Here is a 22,729-nt window from a genome sequence, read left to right as displayed (position 1 = left end):
ACAATATTGACACTGGTGATGTGAGTCTGGAATTTCACCAGCACTGCTCAGCAGAACACAACTGGCCATCGGAAAGGCTCTGCGAGTTGGGCTTCCCTCTGAAGGCCACGCAGAAAGCCGCGTCACAGACTCCCAGTCAAAAACTGATCAAGGTCTGTGTTAAAATGAATTCATTTTCTTGCTTTCCCTCCCGCTGTACTCTTTCTGGGAGGCTGTTCTAGAAGTTCACTCATCTAATACGTAAGCGTTTTCCTCAAATTTCTCTCTTCTAGATAACGTTTATTCATTACCTCCATTTCTCCTTCTGCTAGCTCTATCTTTTTGCTTAAAAAGCTTTTTTTCTCTGATGTTAACACTACTCACATATTAGTAGAAAACAATCAGATGCTCTTCCTGCTTTTGTTTTGATAAATGAACCAAACATTTTAATCTCTTCTCACAAAACAAGCTCGCTCCACTATCTTGATCATCCTAAAAGCTGCTTCTACACTTCTTCATTTTTCTTGAACTCAGGTGACCAGAAACACACCATAACCATCAGAACTGGTCAATTAAGTAGAATGACCCATAATGGGCTTGCAAGGAGCTCAGCTGAGCAATTCTCTCAAAGGGAAAGAGGGGTGAGGTAGTCCAGCTTTTCCTCTGTTTGCTGATTATGGGTAAACCTGAGAAGGAGGTTTAAATTGAAGGATAGAGTATGTGCTGTAATTTGGGATTAGTGCAGATTATTTGTGTCCCTTGGAAGTATTCATTAATTAAACTTTTATACTGCTTAGATAACCCTTGCCTCTCTCTGCTTCCCATTGATCCATACAAAGCGAATATGATGCATTGCTATTTATTCTTTGCACAGTGTTATAAAGCAAAGTTGATTCATTTTATAACACAGGGCTTGAGATATTTAGATTGTTTGCTTTTCTTAGATTTATGTGACCATGCTGCTTGCTTCTCTGCTTTTAGTATGGTTATTAATGTTCTAAAGGTTTTATTACATTCTGTTTACATTCATTCATTCAAACTTTAAAACATGGCCTGAAGAGAATTATTTATCAAAACAGTATTTTGTGTTTCTAAAAAAATGCAACTTCTGTCCTAAAAAACAAACAAACAAACACAAAATGAACAATCAAATTTCATAGAAAGAAAACAGAGGAAAGAGATTAGTCAAAAAAAAAAAGAATGTTGGCATATCTTTTAAAATCTGCTATAAAGCTACCTTTGAGGGTCTTCATGTCAGTAGACTTTTTTTTTTTTTAAGCAGTGCTAAGGGCATGGCTGTAAATGATTTAAATTGCAGTTCTGAGCACTCAGCTACTCTGAAAATCAGGCCCTATATGGGTCAAGTTGGTCATTTCCTCTGAACGAACACTTAAGAACACATTGGCTTTAAGCGAGTTGGTTCAGACTATGAATCCACCCTGGCAGAGACAGGAACAAAACTTGGGTTTTCTGACTGACTGATCAAATGACTCAACTGTGCTATCACCAAGAAAGACAGTTTAAAGAATGACTCTGAAAGGTTATTTTCACTGAATTGCTGAGTACATAGAATGTGTTGAAAGAAAGGGTAAAACTTCTTGAAAGGGTTTAGAAATGGTTATATTTATAATCTGTTGTGGTAGGATTTTCAAGTCCAGTGTTCAGTGAAGCTAGACTGACAAATTTATTATAGTTATAAGGCTGAGAAACCTATTAGAAGAAATATAATAGAAGGTATATTTTTGTGAAGCTTTAATAGGAACTGAAACAATTCAACAAAAGACTAAATTTGGTAAGAGGGGAAAAGTCATTTATTAAATCTTTCTAAAAAGATTGACCGACCTTGCTTTAAAAAGAGTGGCATTTTTGTAAAAAATGAAAAGCTCAACCTTCATAACAACCACCTAGTAAAAGGGTTTATTAGAAACTGGCTTCTTGTGCAAGTTCAGTTATTTTTATTGTCAATAAATGTTGGTGTTATGCAAGAAGAGAAGCATTGTTGCCTCTCTAATTTCTCTCAGGGATTGAAGAAGCATAATAAAAGCATTCAAAATCTAAACTGAAATAAAAAATAGATCCCTCCTGCTCAGGTCTGTATGGCAAAAATCAGAGACAGGAACTATGGGCTGAGAATTCAGCTTACAAGGAAACTGTGCCAGAACTGTGAAAGTGGTGTTATTTCTTCTACCTCTGCTTACAGTAAAAGTCAAGCTATTAATATCAGGCATCTTGACAGTCACATAAATGCATATATTAAAATTCAAAGTACTTTTTGCTTCTGTAGATGTATCATCATTACAGAATAAGACAATTTTAATGTAAGGCCAGATGGCAATAGCATTACGTACTTACAGTGGATAAAAGTTATAGGCTGACTTGTGTACCCAGTGCAAACGGACTAAAACTGAAGATGGTGTCTATCATCATCCCAGAGCAAGAGCAGACACAAAGGTAAGTAGTCCAGTTTGGTGAAAGTGGTGTGGGAAAGCGGTTGGAAGACTGTTTAAATAACCAGGAGTGCCCGCATGTGACTGGATTCACATGAACGTTGGCAGGCACTGACTTGCTCCTCCGTAAACTTGCTACGGTTTCCAAGAGGAACCTCAAATCAGGCCAAAGCTGACCGGGTATCTGTCTGTGTGGCAGGCACCATCAGCCTCAAAGCAGCCCAACGAACCTTTACAAGGGTGTGATAGACATAAGCTGTGGTTGGTTTTGAAGCAGATGATCAGACACTGATCACATACATAATTACAGGCACCAATCTGAGGAAGCCAGTTTCTCAAAGCTCCCTTTGTAGCCCACAGGGAGATACCTCTGGTCCTTCAGAGAACTCCAAAAGCTCAGCCTCATGCTCTGCATCACTGTCAAGGAGAGCTTTTCTCTCTGCACTCATTAGGGAGGTAGTCTAAGAAAATGAGCCTTCTCACGTATAAATCATCTGATGTGACTCTCTCACTTAAGAGCCAAAAGGCTTATTTCCGTCCCTCTTGTTCACACGCATCCTCTTGTTGCTCTCAGGAGGAGAACGTTCTCGGTGCGCAAGGGAAGAAAGATACAATCTACAAGGGTAAGTGGAAGTGCTGCTTGTAAGAGCAGAGCTAAGCATCTCCATTCCACATACCTCAAACAGGAACTGAGAACGGTGGTTATCCAAGTGTTTGTTTTTATTGGGTTTCCTGCGTTCAGTTTAGGGAAAACAGACAACAGGAGTTGTTTGAAATAAAGCTGTAATTTACTAACCTAACGTGCTGAGAAGCAATTAGATTCAAGCTAATTACTGTAAATAGTTTTTGTAATTACTTGTAAAACATTCTACTACCTGTACCTCTGTCAGAGTCAGTCGAGGCCTGTAGCTTGCTTTTTTTTTAAAAAAAAAAAAAAGAGAAAGCTTAATGCTATTATTCAAGGGCCAAACTATTTTCTTGAAATCTTCAAAAAGAAGTAGCTATGCCATAGAAACCACCAAGGGAAAGCACCTGTTAGGGCATGTATCCCTTCTGACAACACTGAACGGGTGTATCAGTAAACGGTTTCAAGAACCGTCAGGCTAGTTTGTATTTCACAGCTTTATCTACTAGTACCTGGAAAGACTGTTCCAGAACCAAAAAGGATCTTTCTCAAATGCAAAAAAAAAAGAAAAAATTTGTAGCTGAATGGTGATTTTCTCAGCTTTTTCCTATTTATCAGAGTTTTATCTTTACTTGAAGGATAAAGAAAATAGTCTTCCTTACGCCCTTCTACCACAACCATTATTTTTTTCTTTGATGTTGGACAGTTTGGCCAATGTGTTGTTGGGTTGTCCTACCATTTTTGAGCTTCATCTGAGCTCTAATCTTACCACCACAGAGAAGACAACTATTTGTAACCCTGAACAGAGAACGTTATGGGACCTGCCAGCAGTACAGCTGAAAGCAGATGCCTGAATATTGGAATGTGATGGGAAAGAGGACCTAGAAGTCCATTTTTGTTCTTTCTAGGTTTGCTGTTTTATTAGCTTGCTCCTGCACTGGGAGAACATTTCCTTGCACGTCTTTGCCTTTTTAGCTTGTTCTAACTTAAAGCATAGCACTTGTGCAATTGATTGAAATGCTGCCGACCGCTTCTGCAGTTGGTAGGAAAAACTGCCAGAACCCAAGGTGATGGCCACAAGCTGCTCTGATGGGATTTCATGGCTCTTAGACTGTCTCGTAGGCCTGATGTGTTTTGCCAATGGTATCACTTAAGAAACGTTTATGAGCAGATAGACTTTGGACCTCCAAGTGGATATTAAGCTACTATAGCAATAGACGTGTACCTATAAAAGGCAAGCAGGAAGAAGGAAAGCAAGAAGAGGAAAGCAAAGCAATTAGAAAAAAAAAATGCACTTTTTAAAAAAGTTTTGAAGTAGTTTCATATTAAAAAACTCCTTTCTTATTGTTTTCCCTTTGAAATACTCCTTTTTTAAAATACCAATAGATAAAAACATTCAATTTTTTAAAAACTGACATATGGCAAAAATTGGTACCAGTAAATAAAAGCACATAAAGCTAAATCGCGCCATTCTAAATGTTAGTAAAAATGACAAAATAAAATACTAGCTATATAAACTACACACAGGTGTGTAGCATATTACAAGCAAAAAACATATCTTGCAATTATAAGCCTACAGTATTTACTTCACTTGTCTGTAATTACATTTTATACATGTTTGTTTAGTAATATCAATCCAAGACATCACTTTGAGGATATAATTAACGGCATGTTAGAACAGAATGTGTTTGACCGGTTTTGTGTGTTTCAAGACTTAAGTGTCTTTGTTAGCTGTGTTTAAGTGCCACCTAGTGTTACAGTTCACCAATTTCGCTCAGAAAACCCTTTTCTCCTAAATTTTCGGACTGAAACCAAATTGCGGGGCTAAGAAAAACCTAGGGTCACAATGCCCACATTTCAGTGCTAACAGTAAGTCCTTAACTGGTATTTAGGCACCCATGGAGTACATGATCTCAAGTATAACACTACCGCAGACTGCGACCCAGCAAGAGAGAGACTACTCCGGTGTCGAGGTGTGCACTTGGTCATATTATCACAATCAGGCAGTAAATACAGTTTTTCAAATTTTTGTACCAGTGATCCAACAGTAAATTCACACAAAGACAGAAGTATTTAATGAAGATACACACATATAAATACTTTCAAGGTTTTTTTTTTTCTGTAAGATGCACAGTGTAATTGGAAATTGGAGGCGGGGGCTATTAGACAGATGACATACCAATCTATAAAGCACGCTACAATTAGATGCCAGTGCATTAAGATATGCAACAGAATGCCTTTCCCCCTGTAAGCATATCTATATACTCCTGTCTGTAAAGCCCTGTTTCTGCAATGACCCTCACTGACTTCATTGTAGGTGCTTCACAGGTACAAAGCAGCCTGCTATTGCGGATTTCTGGCTGTTACTAGCAGTGTTCTTTCTTTTTTTCAGATAAGTTTAAAGCTTATGTTCTTGACAAGTTGAGAACTGATCTAGGTTAGGTTGCTCTTCTAACGAAAAAAGAACATTAATACTGAAAAACTAAATGCAGAGTTTATAGCTCATTAGCTATGAACTTAGAGAGCATTTCATCCACTGTCACATAAAGCAATCATTAAGAAATTATGGTTTCCATCCTGTCTCTTTCTGCAACACTGAACAATTGATAGTATCTGTAGCTTGACTAAAATGCTCTTTGCATTCTCTTCACAAATGGCATATATAATGGTTTATGTAAACCAAACTTCAATTTGTTCCTATTCTTTCTGAAATTCATTAAATGCTACAAGAAAGATGGATCACCACCATTACAGTGAACTGGTGTAGCTCAAAGTAGAATATGCAAAACATTAGGCTTTCCATTAAATTTAGTAAGACTGTAACCATTAGCTTTTCACACCATTAGAAACGAGGACAGGCTCCTATTTCTCCATATCATTTATTGGAAAGTGTTGTCTTTAAACAAAATGGTTAAAAAAAAATATATTTTAAGTACTATTTATCCTGACTGCTGCAATAAGCAGGGATAAGATGACAAGTACATTGAAGAATTTCTACTTAATTATATGTCATAAAGGGAATTAATGTGAGTTTGTTGCAGAAATATAAAATCAGTGAATGGAAAAGATAAAGAGCTGAAGAATCACAAGAAAAAACTTCTCATCAGCAGTAAGAAAGGCTTGTGATGAGGCGTCTTGAAACACTAAGATCAGAGAATATTGAGAAAGGAAAAAGGGAAGACAAGCTCTTCCAGAGCAGCTTGTAGAAATCACCTGCAGCTGCAAAAGCGTGTAAATCTATCAGGCAACAATGAAGAAAATGAACAAAAAGGAACTTCCAGCTGCATTTGGCTCAGAATTGCTTGGTCTATGTCTTCTGCAAAGAACAAAACATTCACAAAGAAAGCAGATTAATTGTGTCGTTTTTTCAAGTAGATTTTGATTAAAAAAAAATAATAATACAAAGGACTTGAATCAGCCTCAGCAACTATTCTGCTTTTGCGGCCTGGGAGAAATCCTGCTCTCGAACACCGAGGGCAGGATCACACCGGAGGGTCTGGAGATGCACGCGGAGAATCCAGCCGGCACTCAGCGCGCGGCCCGAGCCAGAAGACGGAACGCTTCGCCCCGCGCAGGAAAGTGGCAAACGCAACCCTGCCCCACCAGAGGACGGATGGCGCCCGGGAGGAGCGGGAACGCGCAGTGCCGCCCCTCCGCCACACCTCAGCGTCGCCCCGAGCGCGTTCGCTCTTCCCCGGTTTATTCGGGCTGCAGAGCCCCAAAAGTTTGTCCCAACTACGGCCGAATCTCACGCGCATGTCCGCAGGGCAGAAGGGCGGCTCCAGCGGCGCGTTTCACGGCCGACGGCGCACGGAACGCCACCACCCCCCAGCGGGCGCCCGCCCCGCCCCGCCCCGCCCCGTCCCGCTCCCGCCGGCGGGGCGGCGCCTCAGCGGCAACGGTCACAGCACGAGACCGCCCTCCAGCCCGCCGGCAATGATTGGGCCCTGCCTCATCCTGCTCCTCCAATCCCAGTGGCGAAGGCGGATCTCGACCTCGCTTGATTCCGCCTACCGGGGCGTGACGAGACCAATCAGCGCCTACGGCTGGGCTCCGCCTTTCCGGCCGTCTCCATGGCAGCGCGGGGGGGGTGGTAAGGTTAAGGCGTCGTGGGGACCATGGTGGGTGGTTGGTTTCCTTTTCGAAGCCGGCGAGGCTGAAGGTAAACTAGGCCTGCGTGCGTATTTAATTTTCCTTCCTGCTTTCTCTTCCCTCAATCCTACAGAATGGTACATTCCGACGGGCTCGTGGGTTCCCCCCCCCCTTCCCGATGGTAGGGCTAAGGGCGGCTCCCTTGTGCCCCTCCGCGCTCCCCCGGCGGCCGCGGGCTGAGGCGGGAGTGCCCGTCCCTCCTGCCGCCCGTCGGCGCCTCCCAAGGGCCCCTGAGGAGACAGCGGGAGCGGGGGACTGCCGGCGGGGCTGGCGTGCGGCGGCCCGGCCCGGCCCGGCCGGCCTCGCCCCTTGGCAGCCGCCCGGGGAAGCTGCGTGCGGAGCGCCTGCCCCGAGTGCTTGCTTGTTGCCGCTGTTGCCACTGTTCGTAAGCCGGGCTCCCCGGGAGGAGCGGGGACTGCGCTTGTGCGCCCCGCGCTTTAGTTCCTCCCGTTGCCGGTAAAGGCGTTGCCCGATGAGCGGAGGTTTCGCCTGGTCTTCGGAACTGCGTGGAGTTCCCTGGCTGAGGGAAGGATCCCGTAGGGAACGTGCTCCTTGTTAAACGAAGGGGAAGCGCTAGTGATAGGCCAGTTGCGTGGAAATGTATTTCCGAGTGTGGCGAAGCATGCATCCCGGGAAAATGGGCTCTGCTGGGGTCAGAGCGCACACGTGAATAAGTTGCTTCAAAGTTAATCTCGTGACAGAAAGAAGCCCTTTCCTAAAGTTCTCATATCTTGATGAGATCTTCTGGTTCTCCTGCCTTTCAGCACTGCGAACATGTGAAAGGTTCTTTTATTGTCTTTAGTTTTACTCGATGTGACAACAGTACAGTCACCTCTGAGGTGAAAAATACTCGACTGTAGACGCTTTCACCTCTCTGGAAAGTGCTGTAGGATCTCGATTTGCATGCAGTGGGGAGTTGATTTCCTTCATATCTCAAAAAGCCCCAGTAAGATCTAAACAATTTAAACTGTATTTCATCATGTACTGTGTTACAGTACTGAAGAGCTGAGCTTAAGAAGTTTTCACTTAATTTTTCAAGCACTCAAAAATTAAACTGGTTTAGTAGCTTAAGTTATTTAGTCGAATCATGCCTGTACTCAAAACAGAGATTCCTATGAACAGGGCACTGTATCTGTGAGAGGCAATTGTAAATGATATTCACACATATAACTTCATATTCAATGTAACATGACAAAAGCCAGTAATCACTGATGTAAACAGTAGTATACAAATTATGAAAGCACATAGTTTGCATGTGGGGTTGTAAGCATCTGAAACCTGCGAAAACTTAATGTGAAATCTGAAACTTGAAAGTCAAATTTTAGTTCTCTCATAAATTAATAGAAGACAGTGAGATTTTCCTAAAACATGTTGTGAACATTAGTAGCGTGCATGTATTCAAAATGTAATGTAACGATGTCTTGTGGTCAATATTAAAATTTATAAGCAGGTTTTATGTAGATAGCTGATATATAACTATTGTGTGCAACTTTTTAACACAGAATTGTTTGATTATGAAAAGCATATGTTCATGTATGTCTTCGGAAGATTTTAATTTCCTTTGGTGTTCCCTTAATAGAGAGACAAAACTGGGGCAAACCACTGAAAATGTCATCCTATTTGGCTCAGGAGGTTCACCTTGCTAGAAGACACGAAGAGATGTAAGTAATTGTTTCAGCACTTCAGCCTGCCTCACAACAGTTTGTGCTGCGGTCTTGTGAGACCTCCTTCACTGCGTACGACCATCCTCTGAGCAGTGAATCTGAGCTCTGTACAGAGCACGGTGGTATTTCAACAAGAGGTTGGAGTTCCAGGAGATGGCACTCTTCCTTCATGAACTATTGGAACTGCCATCTTCAATTGCTGTTAAGGGTTTTTAGATTGATGAGGTTTTTGACTTCCAATAGTGGTACTGGTTTAAGATCTCCATTGTTAACCTTCTGTCACTGTTAAATTCCTATTTGGGGAAAGTAATTACATTCTCTCACTCTATGTCTCAATTACAGAATTGCTTCTTTGTTGCCCTCTAAACTCAGATTGTGAAGCAAATTCAGTTATGATTCAGAAAAATCTGCTTTTCTTATAACAGCTAGTACTTGCCAATGAGCAAGAGTAGCACTGATCAAGTCACCCCAACCTACCCTTGTCTTTCCTGCTCTGGGAGATTCAGTGCTTCTAAGCACCTTAGCATATGAGGACTGCTGGTTACAACATTATAGCTTCATACAAGCGCAGCAGGTGGTGTCTGCCTGTACCTTTTGCCTCCCCCAGCACACCCACCCTACAGCCGGCTTAATTAGCCCCATAGTTTTGAGCAAACTGGGTAAGGTAAAAAGGTTATTTTCTAGCTCCTGAGCAAAATGTTCTACCCACTTAGCAAAATGTTTTCCTTTGTAGACTGTCTCAGAGATCAGAGCTGCTACAGCAGATGGAGACTTATCTAGGAGACAAAAAGACTAAAAAGACATGGCAAACTCAAGCAGCTGATGCAGCTCATAAAAGGAATGCAGCACTTTTAAATGTAAGTTTCTGCAACTACCAGGAACCGCATTGAAATGTCATGGTTATGTAGCTTGGAGAATTAAAAAAAAAAAAAAAAGTGTTTGCTCTATAGTTATCATTTGAATCCTCCTATATACAGTTCTCTCATCTGGAACTTGACCAGAAGTATTAAATGACGTCTTTATTATCCGATGGCATCACTACCTATTTCCCATGCCCTTCTCATGTGAGCCTCGTGGTGGCAGCTGCTACTATTGTGGTTTGGGGTTTTTTTTTAAGTGCATGTGGAGATGCAACACATGCTATTACATGTCTGCCTAAGAGAAGAGTCTGACAAGACTCAGCATCGCTGTACTTTGATTCAAGATATAGGGGGATGTTTGGAAATAGGGGCTGACCAACCTATCGTGCTTTTAGTCCAGAGTAAGAACTATTCTCCCACTATGGTTGTGTGAAGGTGTGAAAGAAGTTCTCAGTTTAATGTTTTCCTTTAAAGAGGTGTAGAATGACTTCATGAATCTTATTTGCGAGTCTGTAAATGCAGTGTTTGGTGTTTCTGGCTCTTCCCAGTGGTGATACTGTTAATCATGTTAATAGCTGTTCCACAGATCTGTTGTCTTATTTAGGTAACTTTTGTGTTTCCTAGATAAAACCAGCAGACGTTTGAGAATGGGCAATTAAAAAGATCTAGGTTTGGTGGCAGGCACTGGAATGCTAAAACCTCTTCTGGAACCCCTAGTTTAGGCATCTGAGTTTGCAGATTGCCCTTGACCACCGACATGAGCATGGATTTGAAAAATGTTTGGCTGTTGTTCAGGAAACAGCAGAAAACCATACCTCTCATGCATTTTCTTTAAACTCTTACTTATTAAGGGTCCATATTGCATGTATTATGTTTATTGAAACAAGAAGTTTTACTCTTAGAAAATTACAAGATTAATTTGTGTCACCAAACATTTTTGTTTCTTCATGCAAAGCCTGGTTAAGATTTAAGATGTTCACATTTTGGGTGGGTATAATTCCATTGCAGGCCCTCTTTGTATTTAAATGGAAGTTGTATTTAAGGAGCGGCAGGCAAGGCAGAACAGTTAATCAGGAATGTCTTCTTCACTATTCTGCAACAAGGAAGATTTTTCAACTCGTGCTCTGGTAAACTGATGCATTCTGGGCTGGGGCAATCAAACCCTTCTACACTGGTTATAGACAAGTGTAGGGGATTCACTGGGAAGCTGGGGAGAAGTGGATGGTTTGTTTATTTTTTCCATAGTTTATGCTCCATTGATTTAGTAATTTCAGCCATTATGACTCCCATTTTCTATATGCGCTTTGTAATAGATTTTTATTTCATAAATATAGGTTTCTGTAAATTATTTTCATTTTATAAATGCGTTCTCGGTTAGCATATACAGGCGAACGTAATAAATGCAGGGTATATTTCTGCATACTGAAAGCTTGTGGTATTGGAAATGTTAACAATAGCTCAGACATATACAGAGTGTAAATATTTTTGCAGTTAAACAGATATTTGCCATCTTCTGTCACATCCTCAAAATTGTTCCTTTCAAGTGTCAAAAATGTTGGTGTTTGTATGGAAAAAAAGCAAAAACATATGTATCAAAACAAATTCTGTTGCAGGATAAAGTAGCATAAATCAGTTTAAATCTATTAATTTTATACTAGTTTTAACAGGCATGCACTCCTGCAGATGCTTTCTGATAACAGAAGAAAACAGGAAAAAAAAATCTATGCAGAATAATATATGAGAAGCTTGAAAACAAGACTGATTAATGTGCCAGCTTCAGAATATTGTTCCTGATACCAGGCACTGTACATTTCACAGTTACCATGTGGAGAGTTGTTGATTTGGCCTACTCAAAAATACATGGACATGATGAAGTGTTATTTTTTTATTTGCATTTCTGGTATTCTGCATGTAAGCAAAATCAGTTGTTTTCAGTATGTGATCATAGCAAAAGACATTTTTCTTTCTCTGTGCTAGTTGATATTTATGCACAGGAAAGCTTTTCAAAATTAATTCATTTTCTAATCAGTAGGAAGCAAGGAACTGAACTGGGCTTTTTTAATTGAAATTTTAACATTATAAGCACTTGTTCAGCATTTTAACATAATTGTCAGAGTATTTTCCTTGATGTCTTTAAAGAGAGGCTGCAGATTAGGGAAATCTGTATCATTTAGTACTTATATAATGTCGTAATAAAAGCAGAGATTAGACTAGTATTTATAATCTAATTTATGACATGCATTTGTCAGTAATATTTCTTGTGTTTAGAAATATGTATTACTGTGCAACAGCTTATTACATAAAATAAAAAATAAAGAATACGCTACATAGTAGTTAGTATTGGGAAGGTAATTTAGACCAAATTTGCTTTCCTTCAGAGGCATGTAATTCTAGAATTATTTAAGTGGGAGTCTGCCAGACTGATATCAATATAAGTGACAGCTGAATTTGGTCCCCTAAAAGTGATGCATGTGTCATGCATTCCATTTTACCTCTGGGGAAGGGTCTTGAATTGTTTTTGTTCCAGTCCTTGTGGTTTTAGGGGAAGCATTGTAAGATGCTCTCTTTTTCCAGTACTGTGACATATTAGATTTGCTGTTCTTTTTCCTGAGTTTACACTGCTGAAGAATTTATTTTTATATTGATGACAGGGATTTCTTTTTCCTGCAAAGCTTACCAGCTGTATAGACACACAAGAAGTGCCATCTAATCTTTAGTAGTTCCAGTTATTTTCTAAAGCATACTACACCTTCCAGCAAAAATTTCTTTCACTGTCTGTCATTAAATCAGTATTCTGAACGGCAATAGACTGCACAACATACAGACTAGAGTGAGCAACGAAAAGACACATCCAATATCTAGGCTATGCCAAAGTGACCTTCTCTACTAAACATATATGCACAACTGCTGTCTCCTTTCTTGCCTGAAAGACACTCGTTTCCTATCATCATAAACATTCCAACGACTTAGCTGAGTATATAAAGAAATAATGATCTCGATTGATATTCTTCCTTCCTGTGAAAATTCCTACAGGCATTAGGAAGAAGGAATCAGAAAGGAGGAAAATCCGATGGAAGAATATGAAGTGGACACTTGTGATTGATCGTTCTTTTCAGTGTGGTGATAACTTCTCCAAACTTGGTCTGAGCCATACTGACATGGTCTTCATTTGGTGCTGTTTGTGGTCTCTCTGTTCTAAGTACATGCAACAGAGAAATTTTTTGCTTAGGTTAGTTAAGCCTGTGTTGTGCTCTGTTATTTTGACGTTGTGACTTCAAATGGCTTCCACGTTTGCCCATATTCACCCCTTATGTTTATTCCACGTTCGTCTTTTCTCACCTGAAAAGGGGGAGCTGCTTGCTACTTCTGAGGATTTGGAGAAATCTGAGACTTAGTTTGCTCTTTCTCGGACATCCTTTAACTTCCTACAGGGGTATGCACTTTGCTGTAGAATAGGGAGAACAGTTTTGTTTGGATTTGGTTTGTACTTATGTACAAGAGAATACAATTATGCTGTAAAAGGAATTAATGACATAGAATAAGATGAACGGCGTAAATTGAATGAACTGAGTGTATCTATATCACTAAGTTGAACTCCAGCTAACAGTAAGGCTGGGGTTTTTTTGTTTTATTAATCATACTCTGCTGAATTTGAGTCACGTTTTTCAAATTAAACTGGAGTCGAGCACTGTTTACTTATTGATGTATTCAGATTGGCTATTGTTCAATACGAGTAATCATGTTTAGTCTCTCTTGTGGAGATGCTCCTCCAGAATCTCACTCTTCTCTTCAGCGGCAGTGATGGTGAATATTTGGGAAGTCCCTTTGGGGAATTTCCTCTCTCATTTAGTTTTTCTGTTGTACTCTTCACACCCGCTCTCTGCTCCCAACTCTGCCATCTGCTATACTTTCTTTCCCCCTCCACTCTGTTCAGCTTTGGCTTCTTCACACCCCACTCCCACGTCCCTTTCTGTCTCTCTTCATCTGCCCACCACTCAATCTCTTCAATGTTTGGGTATGGAACTAAGCCCACAAGAACGGGTCAGAACTTTAAAGGGGGAGGGCGGTTAGTTTGGGGGGATGTTTTGATTTATTTGTTGCTGCTGTTTTTTAGTTTTCTCTTTTTTAAAAAAAAATATTTAGGCCTTTGTGAATCCAGCACACATCCACTGGACAAGCAGGAACCCAAATACTGATTTTTTTTTTTTTTTTTTGTAAGAAAGCTGTGTGAGGTGCATTGTCATCCAAGTTTGTCTGGTGAACAGCTTGCTGCAGCTCTACATTTTTGTGCACATGTTATGCATGCATATTAGCAAGTCATCTTTGTCTTGAGGAGTAAAGATCTTGCACATAATTTGCCTAGTTACTTTACAGTTACAGTAGCTAGAATACATGCTTCAGTCTTCATGCAGCACAGCAAAAACCATTCTGTTCCCCCCCCCCCCCCCATTTTTGCAAGTTTTACAGAACAGAATTTAACTGTAATATACCCTAGTGTCCAGAAAGAATAACCATGTTTTATAGCAAGTCTTATGTGGTCATGAAATTAATTCTTCTATCAAAAAGGTACACTAAAGATACTTAGAAACTATAGGATGTCTTACAAGTTGGATTTCAGAATGACTAAACAGAAAGATTTGAACTTCAGCATTATTATTTAAACGCTGTTTAGCTGTAATAAGTTCATTTAATTAAATGTCTTTATGTGAGTGTTCGTTTTCCTTTTAATATTCCCAGTCTGTGTTTTTAAAATGTACTTTCCCTGTGTTTCAGGATTTAGAAGCAGCAGAAAAAAAGCTGCGAGAAAGAGTCTATTTACTTCCACATCCTGATACTGTTAAGTTAGAAGTAAGTCCTAGAACTCTGTCTTTTCATTTGCTGTTTACCAAATATTTTGCTTTTTTTCTCCCTGAAGCATGTTCTTTAAGTGAAAATAATTGATTTTAAAATCCAGTGACTGGTATAGCCAAAGGCCTGTGTACTGTGTAGCAAGCTGAACCTGAATTCTGGGGCAAGGTCCCTAGATTCTGGAGCATTCTGGTGGAAATATTTAGCAGCTTTCAGATCTATAGAAACTTCTATTTAAAACAAGTCAAACATAAAAATTAATATTGTGAGTATCAGAAGATTACTGTGTTTATGTCAAAGCTATTTAGTTTGGTTTATATGGTCATCCCATTTTCAGTTTGCCACAGATTGTCATCTTTATGTTTCAGGGTTAACAGTTTATCAGCATGAGCAGAGAAATTGTTACTTCTCAGAGTTATTTTATGTTTGTGTGGGAGCTCATGAAAAGTACGGCTACAGGAAAAGCAGGAACACTCAAATTTTACTTCTTAACCTGTGTCCTAAAACATTATTTAAAGATAAAAATTTTGAACAGCAAGTTGCTCTGAGAGCTAAATATCGTCCTGATACGACGTAACAAGTTCAGTTCCTCAGTCTCCAAGCCTGTTTCATCAGTGTTAGCAGTTGATGAATGAATGATCAGGACAGAAACAGTCCTGGGAACATGAATCGGAGCACAGCTCTTCCTGATGCAAGCCACAAGGCCACTGAGTCAGAGCCCCATGTGCGTTTCTTGACCAGGGCTTGGTGGGTTCTTCGTTGTGTGGTGGCTCAGTTTCCACAGGCACGTAGTGTCCCATGCCAGCTTGTGTGCTGGGGCACTGTCAAAGGAAGGGAAGGGTGTAGATCTTGGCACCGTGAGCCTGTGAAGAGAGGTGCATTGTACATCAATTTCACACGTGCTGGGCAAGTGTTGCAATGCTTAGGCTGTTACTTAAATGAGAGGTGTCACTTCTTGGTCTGGTCCTGTTAAAAGTTTTTGTCTGTCATTGCATTTTGTAAATAGCCTACTGCTATCACTGTGACAGGATGCGCGCTGAGTGTGCCCATTCAGTGATTTTTTTTTAAATTTTTTTTTTTTTAAAGATTTTAGACAAAAGAGTGCATTTTTTCCTGGATACCTGTACATCTTGAATGATGCTAAGAAAGATACACGGCTACTAGTATTGAGCCTGTTTTGACTGTGTTCAGAAGCAGTTTTAGACTCCTCAAGGACTTCCAAGGTGCCACTAGAATTGTTTGCATCAGTTTTGGGCCGCGTCTCCTTCTGTCCTGTGTCGGGTGTTAGGCTGCTTGCAGCATGTAGACCAAAGCCCGCACAAATTGGAGAATGCAGACCAGTTGCTTATGGCTGCAGAGATATCTACATTCTGCAGCAGTGGTGGAATTTTAGAGAGAACAGAGTTACTATTTGAAGGAGAAGATCCTATTTCAGCCTTTTTTATGCTTCTAGAGAAGAGTGCTATAAATAGCAGAAAAAGAAAACTTTCTCTCATGGTACAAAATTCTTGTGCATGCTTTGTTCCAAAACCCTTCTGAGCATATTTCACTCAGCCATCTATGTGTCTGTATTAATATACTTTGAAAGTTATGGCTATAATGGATCCCCAGCTTGCTAAGTCGGAGTAGTTTTGTGTGACAGCACATATGCTTGTCAAAAAAGATTCTTTGAGTAAATCTGTTGAAGAAAATATTTTTGTAAATCTGCAAGAGCCATAGTTATATCTGAGTTACATGGAAGGATCAAAATGATTAGCCAGGAATCTAATACTCTGCAGGGAGTTGTTCAGTTTTGTGGTATGCTGCTTCTACATTATATACTCAAACAAGTCTCAATACGGAAAAAAAAAGTCTCAATACACGTGTACCATAAATGTTTTCCACTACAAAATTACTTTTTTCTGAACGCACATCAATATCTAAAAATATTTACACTTACATTCGTGGATGGATGAAAGTGCTGGCTTAATACAGCTCTCTGATCACAGTATTGTGTGGAGGAAAATTATACATGGCATTTAATTTTCTTCAAAATCCTACAAACAATGTTATCCTTAGGATACCAACACAAAAACGATGAATGGTACGTGCATTCCACAGATAAGACCGAAGTTAAATTTATTACTCAGAGGCACAGGGTCATGCAGAGAAAGGGTTAAATAGTCCACAGTGGTTTTCCTAGACCACAGGAAAACTGTACGGCTTTTTTTTTTCCCATTTGTAATCCAGATACTGGAGCTGATTACTTCGGCAGTAATTTATCTCATCTGAAATTTTACTCAAATATTTTGAGTTGTGTTACTCTAAACTTTTCTAAGATAACCAATTTACATAGCACTTTTCGTTTATAACACTAAACATTTTTTTTCCATTTCAAAATTAAATTCCACTAATATACGTACTTAAATATAAAAGCTGCTTTTGGAGAAGTTTATTATAGTGGAAAATATTTTGTTAAAGGTACTGTGAGGGTCTAAATTAATCTCTTGCTTACCACAAGAGGGCACATTGAGACACTTCATGCTGCAGAATGAAATCTTTCCAGGCTGGTACTTTGTATCATACAAGAGATTTGAAATTTCATGTGTAAGTATGTTGTTATTTTTTCTGAATTGCTTCACTCCTAAGGCAAGATTTAATATTGTTTTTAAACAGGCTGACACAGATTTTTGAAATTAAGTTTATTTTTATTTCTGTCTTTCTCAGACTCTCTATTGGGCGTCAATAAAAGAATCTCTTCCCAAGTGGGAACAGTTTCTTTTAGGAAGAGCAGAAGTTCCTATTGGTCTTAAGAAAACGAAAACTACAGAACAGAACATAAGCTACCCAGAAGAAGATTCACAAAAATAAACTCTAGTTTGTTGGGGTTTTTTGTTTGTAATTTATGGCTTCAGCAGACAAGATCATCCAGATCAGGCAACAGAATATCTTGCCGTTAGGTTGTAATGTAAATCATTTAAATGAAAATGGACTATATTGGATAATTTGCTTCCATTGTCATGTTGTGTACAATTCTTTGTTTTTATTCAGTAGTAGAGAAGCAATCCTCAAAGGGGCTTTTAGGATAAAAAGTGAGAAATACTGATTTGTAGAAACCCACCAATGCAATTGCTTTTTCAGTATGAGAAGAGTTTAAGGTTATTTTTAATCCTCTGCTCCTACATGTAAGTGCCATAAGTAAAGACAGATTCATGCTTTACCTTTCTTCACCGCAGTCATCTGTGCTGCATGCCTCTTTGAATGAGGAAGAAAGGAGGAATTTACCATTAACAGGGAAGGCAGGTTGTTTGCATCAGACAGAGCAGCCTTGGTTTAGCACCAGGAATCTATGTAAAAACCTTCATGAGAGCAGTTGTAGAAGGAACACCTTGAATTTCCACATCTTGCTCTCACTGAATTTTGTCATTGTCACTTTCATTGCTTCTGCACCTCAGTCCAGTAACTACTGCTGCTTTTCCCAACCTCCTGCTGCCTGCTTTGTGTTTTCTGTCTAATAGGTGGGTAAAGACAAGAAAAAGTAAACAAATCTCTAGGGTTTTTTGCTACTTCTAGACTGCTCTTAATGCTGTTTTCTTTACACTGTCATAATCTACAAGTGAGAGCTTTTGCTTAGGTGTGAAAAGTTTGAAAGAAGCAAACTGAAAGGAAGCTGGCAGTGGCTGTCCAAGAACCAAAAATGTATACAAGTTGAGGAGATAATATTTTCATTTTCAGCCTTTGAACAGCTCCTCAGCTTCCTTTTACAGAAGTGCAGTATGAGTGAGTTTTGATTGTACAGTGGGCTAACTTGATCTGAAAATTTCACCGCTCTAGTGCGGTGGTTTTTGAAGTATCAGTTCAGTGGAAGATCCTTCCAGGGGTGCGACTTGGCCTGCAGAAATTTCATCCAGCCTAGAAAAAAAAAAATCTTTTTTAAAATTAAGAACCTGGACTTGAGTCAATATATTGATAAAATTTAATCTCATATGCAACAACATACTTCCACCCCGACCTGGAAGTAGCAGAAAAAAATTTACCTCTGCCAGTGTTTGAGGATCTGAATGATTACAAGTTTTGCGAGGCTACTAGTGAACTGATCTGTGCATCCATGCTACGGAGAGATGTATTGTTTAATAGCAGGGATGTTTAATGACTTTTATTGAAACTGAGGTACTTTTTAGCAACATTTCTCATGAATGTCCTGACTGCTTTGGATCTGTGCACTAAAACCCTTGTGTTCATTTAGTTAATTAAACATAATTAACATCAGTTATTCACTGATTAGCTGTTTGTAGGGAGTTTATGTCTGGTCAGAACTAGAGAACTAACTTCCAGCTGAAAACTATAGGAAGTCTGGGTAGTGTTTAAGAACCAACATCTGCAGACACTGTTCTCCATGAAATTAAGCACACAGTTTTGTCTGAATTTAAATTAGATGAAGAATTGGACACAATAAAATCGAAACTTCAGCTGTGATATAAAATTGTGTGTTTTCAATGGGAATATTAAGAGTTCATTTAAAACTTTTTCTATTGAGGTGTCCATTAAACTGGTAAGTTTTTGCAGAAACTGCCATCTTAGAAATATCCTGTTGAGTGGGTGTTGGTGTTTGTAACAATAACGTTGTTTTCATAATATGTGATGGCAGATTAGCACGCTTCTCTGCAGTGTTGTTAACAGTTGTAATTAAGGAATAAACAGTAAAGGGTGTCAGTCCGATGACAATTTCATCTATAGTGTCACAATACAAAATGTCACAAAATATTAGAACTGTTATATAACTACAAAAATATCAAATTAGGCTTTCATCTTACAAGCAAAGAGCTTAAAAAAAAACTGGCATAGAGACCATTGCAATTTTATACCTACTCAGTGTTCTGTCACAAAGACAACTTGGTAATATTTTCTTCTGTAAAATCACAATGTGGTTCTCAATCTGATTTAGCAGGAATGTGTACTGATCTTAGAATCGTAGAGCTCACATTTAAAAAGCAAATAATTGGAACCAGTTGAGCAGACAAGGAGGGAAAAGCTATTACACATGATGCCCGAAAAGAGGGGATGGATGAGCAGTTAGTTGCTAACAAAGACTAGGAGCATCCAAAGGGAAATCACTTAAACTAAAATCTGGGCCCCTAAGTACTTTATACATGTGAATAATCTGGGTCTTTATCTCTTTTTTATCTCTTTGGACTCCGCCTAAACACTGGGACACAATGCAGATGCTCACTATCTCCTTGCCGCTTTTCATTTCCCATGGAAGGAAAGCTAAGTGTGTGGACTATGAGAGCATGGCAGCTGGGTGGGTGAGGATTTGGGAGTAAGGGAGAGGCACCTGTAAGCAGTGTTAGTGTAGTTTCTGTGCCACAGTTAACTGCTCGGATACTGTGTTTCTGATTATTTTGTTATCATTATTGGGCAAAGAGATTAAGAATAAAATTAAATTATCTTCTTTTAGAAGAAGGAAATTACTTCTTTTCCTGTTTTTGTGAGTTTGTTTTGTTTTGTTTTGTTTTGTTTTCTGCAGCATAGCTTTAGAAGCATTAGGGCAGCTAGTGCATGGAAAACTGTATAGGAACATGTCTAGAAAAGGAAAAATTGAAGAGAAACATTTAAAGCAGGAATGTGTATAGGTGACTGCTCTCAGAGACAAGAGCCTTCATGTTGGCCTGTGGTCTGATACAAATAAATGCAATTGCATATGACTGTGAAACTGCAGAGCAGTAGGGGCAGGGAGGCACACAGCAGGGCCACTGAGGTGCAGGAGGGAGTGTTTCCTGACTTGGCACAGACCTCTGAGCAAGCAGTGGCAGGGAACATAATTATACGGTATCCCCTGTTAGATTTGGTGAGTGCACAGCTTTTACTGCGGCTGAGCTAGCTTGCCACTTGCCTTTCTACAGATAAAATTTGAGAAAGCAAATGTTAGTTATACTTAAGTGTGTTTTAAAATTTTTTTTTTTTTTAAAAATCCCCGAAACGGATTGATACCAATAGGGTTTAATATCAGCTTTAAATGAGATCTTGAATGAGTGTTCTTCACCAAGTCAAAGCTGCAGCTTCAAACAGATTGATTCTATGTAGTTATCTCCTGTCTCATCTCAAGCTTTTCTATAATACGTATATCATATATATTACATTATATATATCTTCTATGTAATTTCCTAGCCATCTTGGGTAAATGTTTTTTTTTTTCCCCTCAGAACATAACCTGCTACTCTGCATTCTTGACTTGCTGCTCGTCCTTTTGTGTTAAAATGTATGTAAACATAAGCTGCAGTGGTCCTAAGAGCCTGTTGCTTCTTATGCTTTTCTGGTGGGTGGGAGAAAGCAAGGAAGAGAAGAGCAGTGAGGAAAACCAAAGGTTTTGCCTGTTTGTAAGTTAATCTTTGAGTATCTTACAAGAATAAATAATTAATCATCCTTTTTTTAGGTTTATGCGCAGATGAGTAACCACAGTACTAACCCAGGAGCACAGCCTGTTCACCCATCTTGTCACCTCTACCATCACATTCCCGAGTTTTTTACTTTCTCAGTTATTCTGGCTGTGGGGGCAGCAGCAGAAGGCATGCTAGTTTTCCCTAGGATAAAAAATTTCTTACTCTGCAGAATCTTTCTCAAACCTATTAAATTCATCTGAGAGTACATATCAAATAATAAGAGGGTTTAGATGCCTGATTATTTGACACTTACTGTGGTGTCTTCTTGATTGTATTTGCTCAGGGTCATGTTTTGATGGAAGTCAGGAGCCAGATTTTAGCCTGAGCTTATAGTTCTTCATTCCTGTCTTTTTCATTCACGTAGAGCAGGTCAGGGATGTAGATGCTCAGTTGGAGCTTGTTGGTACTGAAAAATAGGAAAACCAATTTTGAAATGGAATGTACTTTTAGAGGTTACATCTGAAAGAAAACATTATTTACTCCATAATGGTAATTTTCATAATATTTTAATAGTTGTGTTCAGATACAACTTGACCTTAAATACCACCCCAAATGCAAGCTGTTTTAACATATTTGTAATGCTAAGGTCTTCATTACTGTAATATTCTGTTTGCTCAAGGATTATAATCCGTGAATATAATTTGTTACAGTCAAAATAAAGCTTTGATCCTGTAGTCACTGCCTCTTGGATTTCAGTGTTGTATTGCACGTACGAGTTGGATGTAAATCGGTGCCTGCTGTAGCCAAGCATGCGGACTGTGAGTACGCCAGTGATAAATACTTTGCTTAGCTAAGGTGTTTTATCTTCCTCGGTTTTCCTCTCACACTCATCTGAAATATGAATCTGCTGAGTGAAGATCAGAATCTCGGAAGTTTACTGCTGAAAAATCCAAATATAACGAATCTCACATCGATTATTTGCACTCTTCCTATTGTTTCACCAAAACCGTGTGCTGAATTACTTCAGATATGTGATTACTAGGAAGATAAGGATAGAGATACTCAAACCCTTGCAAAGGAAACAGGTGGGGAAAAAAAAAAAACAACACCGTTCTTTAGTGCATCCTCCTGCTGTGTGAAGCTCTTTGTCTTTGCCGTAAATAGGGTGGTTTAATTTGGGAATTTGCTACTCCTTTAAACACAGCTGAAACAGCTCTTGATAATGCCCCAAATTGTCCCCGCTGTGTATGTAGACTTCCAGTCGTATCTTTTTCATTCGAGTTACTTTGCGTACGCTTGTTTTTAACGCGCGCAGGTAGGAGTGTGCTCTCTCCTTCCCCGAAGTTCTATCACTCGTGGTGAAGATCTGAAAAATAAGCGTGTGGTGTTCCTTCTCCTTACTCTCGGTCGTATCACCTACCGGGAAGCCCCAAGAGGCAACTAAACAGTGTGAGACGGTATTTACATCACACTTTTGAAACAGATTCGAGCAGAGCCAGCTGCCGTAAGATATTTTACAAATATATTGCGAATTAATAAAAGAAAAATTTCGCCGTCCTTCAAGTAAATTACAGTCTCCTTGACTAATTACCTAGCTTGAAGCCGCAGTAAATTAGTAGCTGCCTCACAGCGGTGTTGGGAAACGTAATTTTGGTTTCCAGACTTGCATTTCTTTGCCCGTTTAGTTAGTGTGTGTTCCAAATAGCTTCACTCACGGTGCTCCAGCTGTTGCTCAATACAAGCTACCGGAGGACAATTTGCTGAAGCGAGGCGCGCACTCGCAGCTTCGTTAAGT

General features: G+C 39.5%; 1 protein-coding gene across 1 annotated transcript; it reads left to right on the top strand.

Annotated features, from left to right (window-relative positions):
* The first annotated feature begins 7,132 nt into the window (after positions 1-7,132).
* CEP15 (centrosomal protein 15) lies at positions 7,133-18,810 on the top strand. Its single transcript, XM_086619018.1, has 5 exons — positions 7,133-7,213; positions 8,783-8,864; positions 9,601-9,724; positions 14,501-14,575; positions 17,282-18,810. Exons 2-5 carry the CDS (start codon positions 8,812-8,814, stop codon positions 17,423-17,425), a joined length of 396 nt encoding a protein of 131 aa, XP_086475144.1. The 5' UTR covers positions 7,133-7,213; positions 8,783-8,811; the 3' UTR covers positions 17,426-18,810.
* Positions 18,811-22,729: the final 3,919 nt, after the last annotated feature.

This window comes from Tauraco erythrolophus, chromosome 12, assembly GCF_009769465.1.
Source record: "Tauraco erythrolophus isolate bTauEry1 chromosome 12, bTauEry1.pri, whole genome shotgun sequence".
Taxonomy (NCBI): domain Eukaryota; kingdom Metazoa; phylum Chordata; class Aves; order Musophagiformes; family Musophagidae; genus Tauraco; species Tauraco erythrolophus.
Note: the sequence above shows the minus strand (reverse complement) of the source record. Positions and strands in the feature narration are given on the sequence as shown.